The sequence below is a fragment of the Epinephelus fuscoguttatus genome, linkage group LG18 (genome assembly GCF_011397635.1).
Source record: "Epinephelus fuscoguttatus linkage group LG18, E.fuscoguttatus.final_Chr_v1".
Taxonomy (NCBI): domain Eukaryota; kingdom Metazoa; phylum Chordata; class Actinopteri; order Perciformes; family Serranidae; genus Epinephelus; species Epinephelus fuscoguttatus.
In genome coordinates, this window is record NC_064769.1 from 4,305,729 (window position 1) to 4,321,155 (window position 15,427).

The 15,427-nt window shown below is 40.1% G+C and overlaps 1 protein-coding gene across 1 annotated transcript in view; it reads right to left on the reverse strand.

Moving 5' to 3' along the window:
- chd1 (chromodomain helicase DNA binding protein 1) overlaps positions 1-15,427 on the reverse strand; it is a 54,474-nt gene that overhangs the window by 28,864 nt on the left and 10,183 nt on the right. Inside the window, exons 10-21 of the mRNA XM_049603982.1 lie at positions 15,219-15,343; positions 14,852-15,068; positions 13,297-13,386; positions 12,946-13,136; positions 10,655-10,843; positions 7,527-7,689; positions 5,902-6,054; positions 4,201-4,272; positions 3,965-4,114; positions 3,435-3,583; positions 215-311; positions 25-120 (exon numbers count right to left, since the gene is read on the reverse strand). Of these exons, the coding sequence (XP_049459939.1) occupies positions 25-120; positions 215-311; positions 3,435-3,583; positions 3,965-4,114; positions 4,201-4,272; positions 5,902-6,054; positions 7,527-7,689; positions 10,655-10,843; positions 12,946-13,136; positions 13,297-13,386; positions 14,852-15,068; positions 15,219-15,343 (1,692 nt within the window). The remainder of the gene's footprint in view (positions 1-24; positions 121-214; positions 312-3,434; positions 3,584-3,964; positions 4,115-4,200; positions 4,273-5,901; positions 6,055-7,526; positions 7,690-10,654; positions 10,844-12,945; positions 13,137-13,296; positions 13,387-14,851; positions 15,069-15,218; positions 15,344-15,427) is intronic.

Below are 15,427 nucleotides of genomic sequence, written 5' to 3' on the forward strand. Positions count from 1 at the left end.
ATCAAGAACAAGATTTTTTTCTACCTTGAACTGAGACAGCAGTTCTTCTCCCACTGTGGAGGGGCCAGGGTCATTTTCCCTGGTCTCAGCTCTTTTGAGGATCTCATCAATGTCCATTTCCTACAGAGCAAAAAGGCCATGATGTGTTATTCCAACATACTTCAGAGAAAAGTTGTGATTATGAATATACATAATTCATTATGTAACTACATACCTGAGGTTCCTGCTCCTCACCCTCTGGTTCTTTGAAAAGCTCCTCAGCACCAAACTTCAGGATGGAAGACAGCTCCTCCTTGTTGAAAGGGGCTGAACTGTATTTAATAAAACATATTGAAGTCAGATAACAGCAAAGTGTTGTGACAACCTTTGAGAGGAGTACAGACACTATAAATTAGACCTTGTTTTGATTTTTTGGGGTGGAAAAGAAAGCTACACTCATCAGTAGGGATGCATGATATTGTATTTTTTTCAATATGCCGATAAATAATAATTCATTTGGCCAACAACCGATATTGATATTGATATATCCATATATTATGAAAAATTATGCAACTCTATTCCCTAAACCCTCTGACAGAAAATTCCTCTTTATCTGTGTGCTTGTATTCCGGTTTATCTTTATTTTTATATGTATTTTCATTTATGTAGGCCTACTTATGCAATACCCTGGTTTAAAACCACATATTCATGTTTGCATTGTGTAGTATTATTATTCTATGGTCTGATTTATATAAATTTATAAAAAAAACAAAAAAAACAATTATGATTATAATACTTCACAGCCTTTTGTTTTCTAAGGGTGGATTACTTTGTGGTGGTTTCAGAAATTTGTAAAACAGATGTAAACAGCACAGATGAAGAATTGCAGTGGTTGAAAAACATGTTGGCTCCCTGTTAAAGGGTTTTTTTGGGGAGTTTTTCCTTATCCGCTGCGAGAGTCCTAAGGACAGAGGGATGTCATATGCTGTAAAGCCCTGTGAGGCAAATTGTGATTTGTGATATTGGGCTTTATAAATAAAATTGATTGACTGATTGATTGATTGATTGATTAAATAATTTAGCTACTACAATAAAGGGGTTTAATACTTCCTTCCTAATTTTCCAGATTTTTGGAGTGTCTGGATCAAATTCCTGTGTATCCTGCTGTTTTCTGTTCTACATGAACACCCACCACAAGGTTTTGATCTACATTTGATTGTACTGAGCAACCAGTCGTCTCTCTCTTTTTATAAAATAAAATTTATCTGTTTGCCATATTGGCAGAAATCGGCTTGTTGGCTGATTCCAATACTGATGACGTGTCACTATTATAGTGCATCCCTAATTACAAGGTGGTCAACAAGCACAGACATTTTCGCTTGAGAAGGACATAGACAAAAGGAGGAAAGGCAGTCAAGCAATAGACTGTGGTATGTGTTGCATGATAACAGCCAAAATCATCATAATTATTTTGATTGATTTAGGGACAAATTATTATTATTACACTTTACATTTACATAAACAGGGCATTGCTTTCACTTTCATGTTTTGTTACATTCATGCTAATGCAGTAATCATTGCATCAAAATAAGGGTTTCTTCATTCTCTTGAATTCAGTGCATCCTTTATGGATACGTATCCACTAGGCTTGGGCGGTTTCACGGTATTAAGGTACACCAGGGTATTTTGAAATCCAAGCACAGGCACCCCTCTCTCTATATCACTCATTACATGTAGTGCGCAGCACACACCAGTAGAGGTCAGTCTCGGGTCACTACTGATGGAATAGGCAGCTGAGCTAAAAGACAATGGACATCGAGTCTTGGATGGGCAATGCCTGAAACACAAGTGCTGCATAAGCAGCACATGTGCTTTGCACAACCTCTTGTGTGTGTGTTTTGGGTTTTTTTTGCAGCACATGTCTGGGGCATAGGACTGTGAACAGTCAGCCAGCAATGACAGACAGCAAAAACAGCAAGTTGGTGATTGTTGTAACAATGGATAAACTAACTGGATGAGTAGCACGAGTAACCAAGGCAGTGTGGGTGAGTTTTATTTTGTTTCTGACGAGTTTGAATGAAGTGAGTTAATAAGGCGATTAAACCAGTCTCAGTTCCATAACCGAGAGAAACGCCAATTCCAACAGTGTATAGTTGTATTTCTCTGTTTAATAAGGACCATTGATGTAAAAATATTACCTTTCTTAACATTTTGTGAGTTTTTACTGTGTAACGTTAGCAACATTACTCTTTTTGGCCTATATGCATTCATGGTACTGTAGACTGTAGTGTTATTTCAATTGGTTTAACAAGTTATTTGTGTTGCTTTGCCATCTCATCCTTTCCTGGCATAGAATTCGTTCTCTCCTAAATCCAAAATATTTCCAAACAACAGATGACAATGGTTGATGACGAATGATTTTCATTTTGCCCATCTGCAGTCGCAAGAATCAGTTTTTCACAGGTTGCTGCTGCAAGGTGCACGTGTATCAGCATGACAGCTCTTCAAAAGTGAAGGCTGCTGTTAGTTTATTTGATGTGTAATGGAGTTTTCTATGAGCGGAGCACATATTCTAAACATAAATGTTGCAGATGATCATCTTCATTTAATTGTGGGAAGCCAAAATCATTATTTATATTCAGTTAAGCCTAGTTCACATTACACGATTTTCACCACGATTTTGACGTCGCAGATGATCTTGAGAGCCACCTGCAAAGGCGAGTCCTCATGTGTGAACAAGACTACAAGCAAGTTGCCCCCTCGTCTGTGAGTGGGACTGGATATCTGGCATGCTAAAAAAGTCTGAAACGACTGACAAAGAGCATCAGCCAAAGAGAGGCGGGATATGTCCCACGTCAACACGCAGGAGGACGGAAGAAATGTGAGAAGGACAAGCCACAGGGTTGCCACCTGCCAGGTCCGCTTATTAGCCACTTTGGGCTTGTTTCTAAAGTGGAGTTGCTTATTTGGGCTTGCTCTCTAAACATCACCCTCCTCTATATATATCCGTCTAGTAAGTTATTTAAACGCATGATAGTATGTCGGACTGCAGTCGCTTCTTTTGGGCTTGTTTCCACAGCCCTGGTTGCTTGTTTCTCTCCCAAGATCTGGCAACACTGACAAGCAGGCTGGCAAGCAACAACAACAATGGCAGCGTCCACAGGATCAGTGCGTTGTGTTTGGACCCAGGATAATAAAGAATATCCATGCCTTTACGCTGTGTCGTCTCCAAGTTTGGTGACGTCACCACATTATCTGGGGCTCTGCCGGCGAGGGCTCGGTGGAGAAATCTTGTGGTGTGCACACACAGGTTGTGAGACTCCCACTGACAGAAACACACGTCACCAGGTATGAACACTCAAATATTACGATAGTCTCTGCAACGCAAAATCTGGGTGAAAATCGTGTAATGTGAACTAGGCTTAAGTTGCATAGCTCTAGTATGCGTTGCTTGCCTGGAGGGAGCAGCACCAGTATGGAGAACAGTTTTCCCCGTAGTATCCATCCTCTGAATGACAAGGTGGTCCAGCACCATTTTTTTCTTCGCCCTCTCAATGATGTCCTCCTCCACTGAGCCCTTCGTCACCAGACGGTAGATATTCACCTGCAAGTCCACAAGCAGACAGCAGTACTGTATACTGTCTATAGTAACAGAATAGCATTTAAACACATTCTAGCACTCCATTTGGATTAGGTAGATAATCTATGTCCACTGAGGATGATCTGAATACAGCTAGAAAGCCATATTTGTGGAATGTAATTAAGTACATTTACTGAAATACTGTACTTGAATGTTGAGGTACTTGTGTAATTGTACACCAATACATTTCAGAGGGAGATGCTAGGGTTTTAACTCCCCTATATTCATTTGACACATATACTAGGTACTAAGGATGTAACGATACCAAAAACTGATGGTACATACATACATTACAACAAACAAAGAATTAAAAATGGTTGGAGGTTTATGACAGTTGTTGCTTACCTGTCTTTTCTGTCCAATCCTGTGGGCTCTGGCTTGGGCTTGGAGATCATTCTGGGGGTTCCAGTCTGAGTCAAAGATGACTACTGTGTCAGCTGATGCCAGATTGATTCCCAGACCACCCGCACGCGTTGATAACAAAAAGCAAAAATCCTGGGGACACAAGAGGCGGTTCACTATATGTTTAAGTACTGTTTTTTTTCATAAAAGCATGAACTGCATTTACTGTATGAACTTACCTCTGAGCCCTCAGCATTAAAATGATCCAACGCCTGCTTCCTCATCTCCCCTTTGATGGAGCCGTCTAATCTCTACAAATTCAGAAATTTATATCAATGTGTTGATGACATTTCATTGTTTCTGTTCAGCTATAAGGAAATTCCAGAAGATTGTGGAGCATATCTGTGTATGTATGTACAGCAAAGGGTTTTCCCTACCATTTTTATGGCTTAGACGCCTCAGGGTTTTTGCGGCTAAAAAAGCCAAAAGTTGGCTTAATCGCTGTAAGCATTGGTACAATGGTGTAAATCTCACTTAATGAGATATGATTGAATTGATTAGAAGGTATACTACCTAGGGATGTACAATAATATCGGCACACCATCAGTATTGGCAAGTAACAGCTTTGAAATGTCAGAATTGTCAACTCTCAGAATTGGCACACATGCTTTTTCTTATTTTGCACAATGAATTAATTTTACATACATTGAAAAGCATTCCATTTCATGTCTCCATCTGCTGGTGGGCCATCATGATAAGAGTATGCATGCATAATATCAAGTTAATTCAACTACAGATGAGACTTGATGATGACAAAAAATTAGGTGGGGGGAAAAATGGATATCAACATGTCGGATATCGAAAAGAAATTCAATATCGTGCATCCCTAATACTGGTCCTACAAGTAAAAAGCAATTCATGATATTGCCGGTTGTCTGCCAGTTATTCTGTTAGAATGTCAGGCTATAACTGGCTTTTACTAATACACGAAGATAATCACAGAGAAAATGACACACACACTACTTGAGTGCCAAATTTGCAAGTTAGCAAATAAGTGCAAGAAAATTGATGCTTACATGTATTATGCTTTGAATACACCTGATGCAACTCAGCAGCCCTTACTGTTGGATGAGCATCAGCTGGTTCAGATGTGCTAGAGCAGACAGATGTGGAAAATGGGCAGGTAGGGGTGCCTGGAAGTTGGGAACCCACTGTCTAGACTATTATAATTATTATAATTATTATTAGCAAGCTCATTTTGTTAAATATAAAAGAATACAAAAGATTTAAATATTCAGATAAAGGCTGTGATAAGTGCATTAATAAATTATCTAAATACAGCAAGTTTTGTCCTCAAGCATTTTTTTTCCATCTATAGTAATAATTATGGTCCAAAATGATGTGAAACTGAATATTTTTAAGTCAAAAATCTTTAAATTGTCTTGGAGGAGAGCCTTCAAACTAGGGCTGGACAAAATATTATTATATCAAGAGTGATATGTGGAAGAGTTTTTAAGTTTAAATTTTGAAATTTTTAATCTGACTCTTTCTCCTTGACTGTTATAACACTGGAATTTCTCAATTGTGGGATCAATAAAGGTGTATCTTATCTTATCTAATGTTCTGAAGTACCAGACTGCTCTAGCTGTTCTATTATTTGTCTTTACCCACTTAGTCAATATATACACATTACTACTTATCAACAATCACATTGTGGAAATATTTTGTAAAAGCATAATCAGTCAATGCTACAATATCATCAAAATATCGATACTGAGGTATTTGGTCAAAAGTATTGTGATATTTGATATTCTCTATTTTGCCAGCCCTCCTGTAAACCACACCCAACTCCAGCACTTATGCCCTCTAAATATCTAGGGAAAACCCTGCAGGTGCATCTGTTATGTGTTGATGGTTATGTGAAAACTGTGTGTAGCTACCTGAAAGAGAAACTGTCGGCTCCTCAGGTATTCAGCTAGGATATCCAGCATCCGTACCATCTGGGAGAAGATGAGAACTCTGTGACCTCGCTCTTTCAAACGCACCAGCAGTTTGTCCAACAGAACCAGCTTCCCACTGCTGCGGATCAGTTGCTGTCGGGAAAAGAAGGGTTACAGTCTCTCTTCTCCAAGTAATATTATGAAATCAGTATACTGTACATCAGAGTCCTGCACGGGTCCAGTTTTCAAAATCTGCCCGACCCGGCGACGTACAAACCCGCACCCAAACCGCAAACCTGCGCATCAGGCCAATTAGTACCGCAACCCGGCCCGACCTGTAACCCGGATTTAAAGTAATCATTTTGGGTCATATTGGCTGAATATTGAACAGCATATCGCCACAGTTAAGGTGCCAGTGAGTAAACAATGACCTGAATGAAGCAGCTCTCACAATAAAAACCTGACTTCAGCTCCATCATCAACCCTCTGTGTTCTTCTCCCATACGAGTGTAAAAGCACTCGTTTGTTACGTTTAATGCTTTTAAACTTTTAATCTATGTAAAGGAACTTTACATGTGTAATAACAGACTTACTTTCTGTCCAGCGCGACATTCAGCAGTTACAAGCTGTCACGTATTTTTAGAATCCATCGAGGAGAGAAGTAATCCATCAGGGAAACACTTCAGAAACATTATAAAGTGATAGTTGTACGTTTTATCCACTTATTTCTCAAATACCTAAATAATTATTTACTGTTTTGGAAGCGGCGCTTGTTAGACGGTGGCAGCCATGTTGATTCTGTCATCCAATCAGAAATTGTGTTATTAGATGGTGAAACGCGTGTGAACAGCTGAACCAACGACCGTTGCAAAATAGCGGAGGCGAGTCGGAGAGTAAATAATGACCAAGATAGTTATCTGTAGTTTACCGGACTAATGACTAATGTGTTTATCTAAAACCCGATTTTTTCCCACCCAGATCCGAACCCGGGAAAAAATGTTTTTTTTTAAAAACCACCCGCAAATCAGCTGTTTTTGTGGGTACCCGTCAGGTACCCGACCCAGTGCAGGACTCTGCTGTACATTAAACGGTGTTCATTTGGTATCCTGCTGGATTTAAGCACACACACTTAGTTGGTCCAAATTGTTTCAATTAGCCTCATCTTTTGTGGATAAAACTCCTTAAGCCTTCCCCCACCTCCCAACATACCCCTACATAACACAAATACACTCTTTGTTGTGACCTCCAACGGAGCATGAATTTTCATTATTGTCTGAAATTTAAGCAGCTACAACTGATATTCCTGATATGTCAACAATTTGAAATGGGTTGCCACGACTGCTGATCAAGGTGCAAGTGTGTTCTCAACTTGTTCAGCTCAATGTCTGAAAGCAGAGAATACTGCTTTTTTTACACTTTTGAAACGTAATTTTATATATTTGGCGATTTTTCTAGTCATTTAATTGGATTGGGTGGTAAATAACATCTTTTTCTTTGGTGGGACAAACTCACTACACATATTATTATTTTTTCTTACCCAGACTTTAAATTACAAAACAACATACCATTTGTCAGGACTAACCAAAGCCCTGATGTTGCAACACAATAACAGAAGATAAACAGACCTGTAAGGCGTCAGCTCTGTTGAGGAACTCGTTGTCCTCTGGGGGTTTGATAAGGTAACAGTGGTTACAACACTTCTTCAGCTCCATCATGATGTTCAGGAAGCCTGAAGTGCTGCCTTTGGTACCTTTACTCAGGGCCTTGTAGTTCCTGGTCAGGATCCATCTAATCACAAACAGGAGACAGACACAGACAGACTATTAATATTCTATTCTATAAATTATGCTAAAATGTCAAGCTGCAAAACTAGATTAACAAAACATGTCCTGTTTCATAATGACAAACTATCACTCAAGTAGGAGGTGAACACAGATTAACTGACTGAGCTGCAGGACACTTCTAAGGATCTCTGAGTATGGTGGGAGAAATAAAGCTGTGTTTAGACTCACAGTATTGCTGAATCAAACAACTCAGGATCATCATTCATTTCAGTAAAGCCTGCATTGGCACCTAAGAAGACTTTAATCTGGGCTTCCTGGTTCATATTTCATCTTCTCACTGGCAGCACATCTTCACTAGAGTCTTAGCCCTGTTTCCACCAAGCAGTCCGGTACAATTCAATTCAGTTCAGTACGCATTTTTTCCCCCCCCCATTTCCACTGTGAAAAGTTGTGGATGGTACCAATGGAACCATTCCTAACCGTTCCCATTTTTGGTCACCCCTCTGTTAGGGAAGCTACAACACAGATCTGGTACTAAAAGGTGGAGCCAGAGACAATGCGGTCCGTCAGTTGGTCAATAGAGGACTGTCACTCTTGCTCAGGGCTGAGTTCTGGCTGGTTTTGAGGCTTAGTAACCACTGTTCATACTGTGGCAAGTCTTAGTTACACTAGTAAACTATAACTATAAAATGAGAGGATGTTTTGCTGCTTCTTGCAGTTGCTGTAGACTGAGAAAAAAAAAGTAATTCACTGGGCCGACTGCCCAACTGTGGAATGTTTGTTTGTTACTAAATGTTTGAGTTGACAACGTGAATCCATCAGCACACCTTAAATTTCAGTATGACAAATTTTACTATTCCATTCGTTTTTATTGTCTCTCTTGGATTACATACAGTTTTAGTAATGAGTTGATCTTCGAGGCTTCCCTCTGTGTCATCAGTGAAAAGGAAATACAGTGAGTGCTGGACGGAGCAGTGAGTGACAACAATCCCGCCCACTTATAAGAGTACTGTTTGGTGGAAAGTACTGGTGGAAATGCCAGACTACTTACCATGTCAAAGGGTTACTTTTAGTTCCAAAGGTACCATTCCGAAAATGGAAATATGGCTTTACGGTATTTTTACTGTGTCGGGGACAGTAGTGGCGGGGCCACTGTTCATGTCGTCAAAATAAAATGGTTTTGGATCAAAGTTTTCTACACATTACCGCTTTCAAGTCAGCACAAATCACCTTTAAAGCACTCATGGTTTAGCTAAAGGTAAAGCTGGACAACATGGCAAAAAATATGATGACAGTGTTTTTTTTCCATATTGAGCAATATCAATATTAACCAAAATTTATAATTTGATAATGCCACTAGTTTGCAGAGTATCCTGATAACAACTGAAGCCTGGAGAAACAAGGGTTCATTAGTGAAATTTAGAATATAGTTTATTAACATATCAAAATGAGTAGCATAAACATTTAACTGTGGAAACACAGCCTGGTTTTAAACATATTTTGTGATAAAAGAATATACTGAATAACACCTAAATGCAGCATTCCCACACATGGACAAAATTTCCAAACTTTCCATGACTTTTTAAGCACCCATAATAAAGGGGGTTTTTTTTGTTTTTTTTTTTACTTGGCCCACTTGCCCAGATTTTTTTTAAAAAAATATAACAGATTCACACTCTATTGAAACATAATTTCAGCCAGCTGGCATACAGGAAGGATGAGACGAAGCCAGGCAAGTAATGACGAAACATACGCAATGGTAAACTAAACATTGTCAAACATCAACACATTAGATCTACATTAAGTCATTAGCTGCAGAAGATAAATTTGCCATAATGTTATGCCATGTGGAAGATTATCCACGAAACACTATTGTTACAATTTCATTATACACAACAAAAGTCCATCACTTTTCCTAAACTTTATTTGATAGGACAGACAAGCGTGAAAGGGGGAGAGAGAGAGAGGGAGTGACATGCAGCAAAAGGCCACAGGCTGGATTCGAACCCGGGCCGCTGCGGCAACAGCCTTGTACATGGAGCACCTGCTCTACCACTAAGCCACCGACGCCCCTTTTCCTAAACTTTTAATGACTTTGACTAATTTCATGACTTTCCCAGGCCTGGTAAATGTGATTGTGAAATTCCATGATTTTTCCAGGTTTTCTAGAACCCTGTACATGAAAACATTTAACTTTGCAAACTTGCTTTATCTGCCTTAACAAAACAATACAAGTTAGCTTGCCTTGTAAAAATAATGGTGTTGTCACTGGGATGTTACCTTTTCAGGTGATGGAAAAGATTTGTTGTCTTTCCTGTCCCGACAGCATAATATGCAGAACGTCTTAATCTGTGCTTCATCACTCAGGAGATACCCATCTAATTCCATATAACTGACCTCGTGTTACCTTTTTTTAATCAACATTTTGCTCAGCTTTGGAAGATAATATGAGTTTACCTTCAGCAATTTAGCATGCCGAGCTCCGTGGCCGTGTAATACAAATGTGGATTAACAGGAGGCAGCAAATTACAGCAGGCAAAGTGGCTGAGGACACCATATTTCTGCAAGTTTGAGTTCTGCTTGTTCAACACGTGTTTGAAAAATTGAATTTATATTGTCTCCCTTTTGTTGCACTTATGGATAAAGGGCACTGATGTCACTGAATCCAGTAAAACATATTCTTGAGTGCGTTTCACTCTTTCTTTGTGGGCTCTGCTCTAAAGTTAAACTGCTGTCCACTATGTGTGTAGGCAGGGCAGCGACACAGAGCAGAGGCAGAGGAGAGAGGCTGCACACTGACTGCTGTTGTCAATTAAAAATGTCCAAAGCTTACCATTGTTACGGACATAATTTTGATCCTGATCACATATCAAGATTGTTTTATAGCTGAGCAGTACTTAGAGTTGCATAATGACAAGAAATAAAATGTCAACACATTTCTGATTTAAAGGGTATTGTCCAGCTCTTACTTGTAATACTGTTTCTGGATAGCACTCATCTCCACTCTGAGGATCTGCTCCACTTTGGCAGGAAGAGATTTCTCCACATCCTTCTTGACTCGGCGCAGTAAAAAAGGTTCCAGCTCTTTATGCAGACTGGTGTAGCCCGAATCCCTGCCTTTACCATGCTCCTCCTCAAACAGCTCCCAAGAGTGAAACCTTGAGAAACAAGATATACAACATACATCAGTGGAGGTGTAGCAATACAGTCAACTCATGGTACAAGACACAGGACAAAACTGCTCATTTATTCCTCCTTAGAAGCAGAACATGCAAAAAGTTTTATCCCTCTTACTTCGTACAAAGATTTTCAAAGATTAGTTTCTACCATTGAGCATTTCATGATATACTGCTCTACCACCACATTTTAGGACCTTTTCAGTGTGCTGTTGTGTTGGATGAAGCAGGAAAAATGAAGCTCAGCTTCTATTTTGTTGGGACTGGACTTAGAAAAAGTGGTTGCTGACACCTTGGAAGCACTCTGCTCTGATAAATAATAGCTGGCTGCACATTCTTTCCCACATTCTGGGATCATGCTGCCATTTCCTATTCAATTTTGTATGTGACAAAGGGTTTGACAGTTTGGAAAAAATGCTGAAATAGTGGTTGCCAAACGTTTAAACTTGTGACCCCTTTAAATGAAGTCCACTTGTGTCCCCTATCCCATGTTGCATATGCCTAACGAGTTTCCCCATGTCTTTTGTCAGGTTGCCTCTTTGAATAATTGAGGCTTGAAGAGTTAAAACTACCCAGTACTTCACAGGAGAAAAATCAAAGACTTTAGGAAAGGCAGAAATAAAATGTATACAAATTAGAGTTGGGTCGGCTTCCGGTTTTGCCGGTCCTGTCTGGTGTATAAGCTTAAATAGCTGAACCGAAATTGGTCATTATGATATGTTCAGGCATAACCAACCTGTGTTAATAGTGTCAAAGTGCTAAATCCAACTTGTATTGCGTTAGTAATTAGCAATATGTCAACCTGATGAACATGTTTGTTTATAAATGGACTAATGGAGACAACAGTGTCTGACAGGCAGAGAGCACGGCAAAATGACAGCAAACAAAGTTTAGTAGATGTGGGAGTGGCAGAGCTGCACACACTGTGTTTGTTTACTAGAACTTTTATGTGTTTTTTGGGGTGACAAGAGGAGACATGGCACAGTCTCTCAAGAAAACCAAAAGGGCACCAATCCAGCAAAGCAGGTGTCCTAATCAGCCGCGAGCGACGTAATGTACCGTTTTGAGCGTTTTTTTTCCCGGATGGCCCGTTTCGATTAATAAGCTACCTGTCGCTCCCTTTGAAAGTGCTGCAATAGACAGGAGCACCTAATTCATGAAGCTGAAGTGAGGAATTATTTCTATGACACCTCCTTTATTATTTACAACATAGGTGGAGGCTGGCTTGAGGGTCATTTCCAGTAAACATCACAATATGAAAAGTTTTTTCTGTTTTAAAAGTAACGTTACAAACAGAGGGAGATAGCAAGTAGGCTACACCCTCATCTTTTAAGTGGTTACAAATCCAGTACGATCTTGAGTGCACAGCTGATATTTAAGTGGTCTGTACACGAGGTAATAAAAGTGCCTATTTAATGGATACAGTGTCAACAGAAAGCTCCAATGTTAGATGCAATGTGATAATAGTGGGATGCTTGTTTGCTGTAAGGACACAGTGTCATTTTGTTGCTGCGCCAATTGCGTAAAATTTGGTAAAGCAGTCTGATCTGGGTCTTAATATGAGAGCTGTTTTTTTTTCTTTGTTAAAAATAAAATTTTATAAAAGTCTGAAGAGTTGAAGCAGCAAAACCAGACATATCATTCCTTTTGTTACACACATTCTTCTTCCTTGCCAAAACATGATGCCTGCACTACCCACAATGCAACTGGACCTCCAACAGTTTGGTCAGCAATTTAGGTAAGTGGTATGCTAGTAATAAATAATACTGCCTTGAGCCACTAATCTCAAGCAGAGATGACAAGCAGGCTACAGAGATCTGGTAAGCTCACTTCTCTCTAATTCCACAGCCCCAGATATTTTCAGCCACAACTGACGTTTACTTAAATGCAGGAGTACTCCCCAAGACCTGTAAACACAACCTGGTGTGTAAAAATCAATGGAGTACTTCTTTGACAACAAGCTTTATTTTGCTAACTTGTTCTGGTATTAAGGAGTACTGAACATATTCAAACAACACTTCTATATCACTGCAGCTAGGAGAAAACTGTGTTTGTCTTTGAGCCTAACAATTGATATGGCCTACTTCTCAGGCATAATGAAGTGCAGCAGGGACCAGAGCTCTTTCAGGGAGTTCTGCAGTGGCGTTCCAGTGATCAGAAGCCTGTGATTTGACTTGAAGTCAATCATGGTCTTGTAGAGGAGGGAGTCATCATTCTTCAGTCGGTGAGCCTCATCCACACCAATGAATGCCCAGTTAACGCTGCCCAAAAATGACTGGAGACACAAATATTACAAGTTTTACATGGACTAATATTATACTCCACAACTTCAGGAATGACCTTTATTAATTCATTTCATGTCAAAAATAAAGGCGATTAAGTGATTAACAACAACAGTCCAACATCATGGTCCATGATAAAAATAAGTAGCTGACCTTGTCTTTGAGGAGAATCTCATATGTTGTGAGAAGGATGTTAAATTTCAGTCTCTTGCTATGGATGTGCATCCACTCATGTGTCCGGATCTATTAAATTCAAACACAGGTGAAAAGGAAACCTGAAATATGTTACTGCAGACATTAGCAAACTGATGCATTTGCTGCTTGTATCCATACATCTCACCCTTAAATTACAAAGAAAAGGGATCACAAAATTGTATCAATACTGTGCAGCAGAGGGTGACACGGGAGTGGATTTTCAGTCCCATTCCATTCCCACAAAAATAATCCCATCCCGTCCCAATCCCATGAAAAAGGAAAAAAAAAAATCCTGTCCCGTCCCAATCCCACAAGAATGACTCCCGTCCCATCCCGCTCCCATGTTGTGTTTACAGTGTTACTATATATATATATATATATATATATATATATATATATATATGGAGAGAGAGAGAGAGAGAGAGATAGATATATATGGATATATAGTACATGGATCACACAATGCTTCCTTAGTTGAATATAAACCCAAATATGACATCTAATGTTGTGTTTTGATGTTTATTGCCTAATTATTTTAACATTCACTCCACCTTGAAGCTGTTCAGAATGACAAACACATTTGATTTCTGATGTGGTCAGACAACACGTCATAAGAACCAGTTCTGAGAGGGAAAAATGTAGTTAAAGTATTGCAGTAGAAGTAGTGTTTGGTTCCTCTGACTGATATTATTATATATAGCATCATTAGATTATCAATACTGAAGCATCAGTGTTAGAGCAGCATGTTACTGTTGTAGCAGGTGTGCAGTTAAGTTGGTCATATTCGCTCTTTTTGTTGAGATGGTTTTAGAACAAACCCGGCACACCGGCTCGCCCAAATTACTGGGCTCCCCTCTGTCATTTGGTTTCAATCCAAAACACTCCCACACAGGGGTCGTGGCATTTGGTTTAGGAAGTTCCCTGTCTTTCTCTTATGCTCAGCTCTGTGTTCTCCTCCGCCTCGTCTCCCCCTCACAAGATCGCACTGTGTGTGTGTGTGTGTGTGTGTGTGTGTGTGTGTGTGTGTGTGTGTGTATGTGTGTGTGTAGCCCATGGCCCCACCTCCCCCACAGAGAGAAAGACACTCGATGACAAGAGCTTTCCCTCCGTTCATTACGCTAATGAACCAACTCATCTGGCTGCCAGACGATGCACGGAAGTGAACGCTCTTGTCGTTCAGTCTCTTTGGTGGAGGGAGACGAGGAAAACAAACACGCATGAATATGGCAATTAATCCCTTTTAATTTACCGTGCAATTAACCGACTCGCATATCGCGACAGGCCTAATTATGATTCCCAGTCCCGGCCGCTCCCGTTGACTTTTTTTCCCATCCCGTCCCAATCATGTGAAGAATAGTGAAACTGATTCCCATCCCGTGGGAATCCCAGGGGAATCACGTGACCCGTGGGACTCCTGAAAAAATGTCAGCCTCTACTGTGCAGAAACTATGTGTGTGTGTGTGTGTGTGTGTGTGTTTGTGTGTGTGTGTAATATGTATTTGAACCACAATACCATGTTCCTGCTGCTGATGTCTCCTAGGTAGACCACAACATTCATCTGAGGGGCCCAGAGATGGATTTCTCTCTGCCAGGAGGTTAGTGTTGAGAGAGGCACAACCAGCAGGAAGGGTCCATACAGTTGGTGCTCATTAAACAGGTAGTTGAGGAAGGAGATTGTCTGGATGGTCTTCCCTAAACCCATCTCATCAGCAAGTATGCAACTGTTGCCTCTATGAATGAAGACAGAGCAGAAGAGGAAAAACAGTAAAAGTTGAGATTGTGGATCTGCTAAACACTGCTGAGCAATGTTGCATTTTCCCCATAATTACAGAATGGACATTCAAATGCAAAATGACAATTAAGGATTGCTTAAGACATACTTGCACCAGGAGTGGGCCATCCAGTTCAAACTGTCCAACTGGTAGTCTCGGAGCTCTAGTCCATCACCTCCTATGTAAGCTGGCTGCTTCTTCATGGGCACAAACCTGGGTCTCTGTTTGAGTACCTACAAGAAAGAACAGCAGTTGATGAGGTCAGTGTTAAAATAAAACTCAGTTTATTTCAGACTGAAAATGACACAGAAGAGATC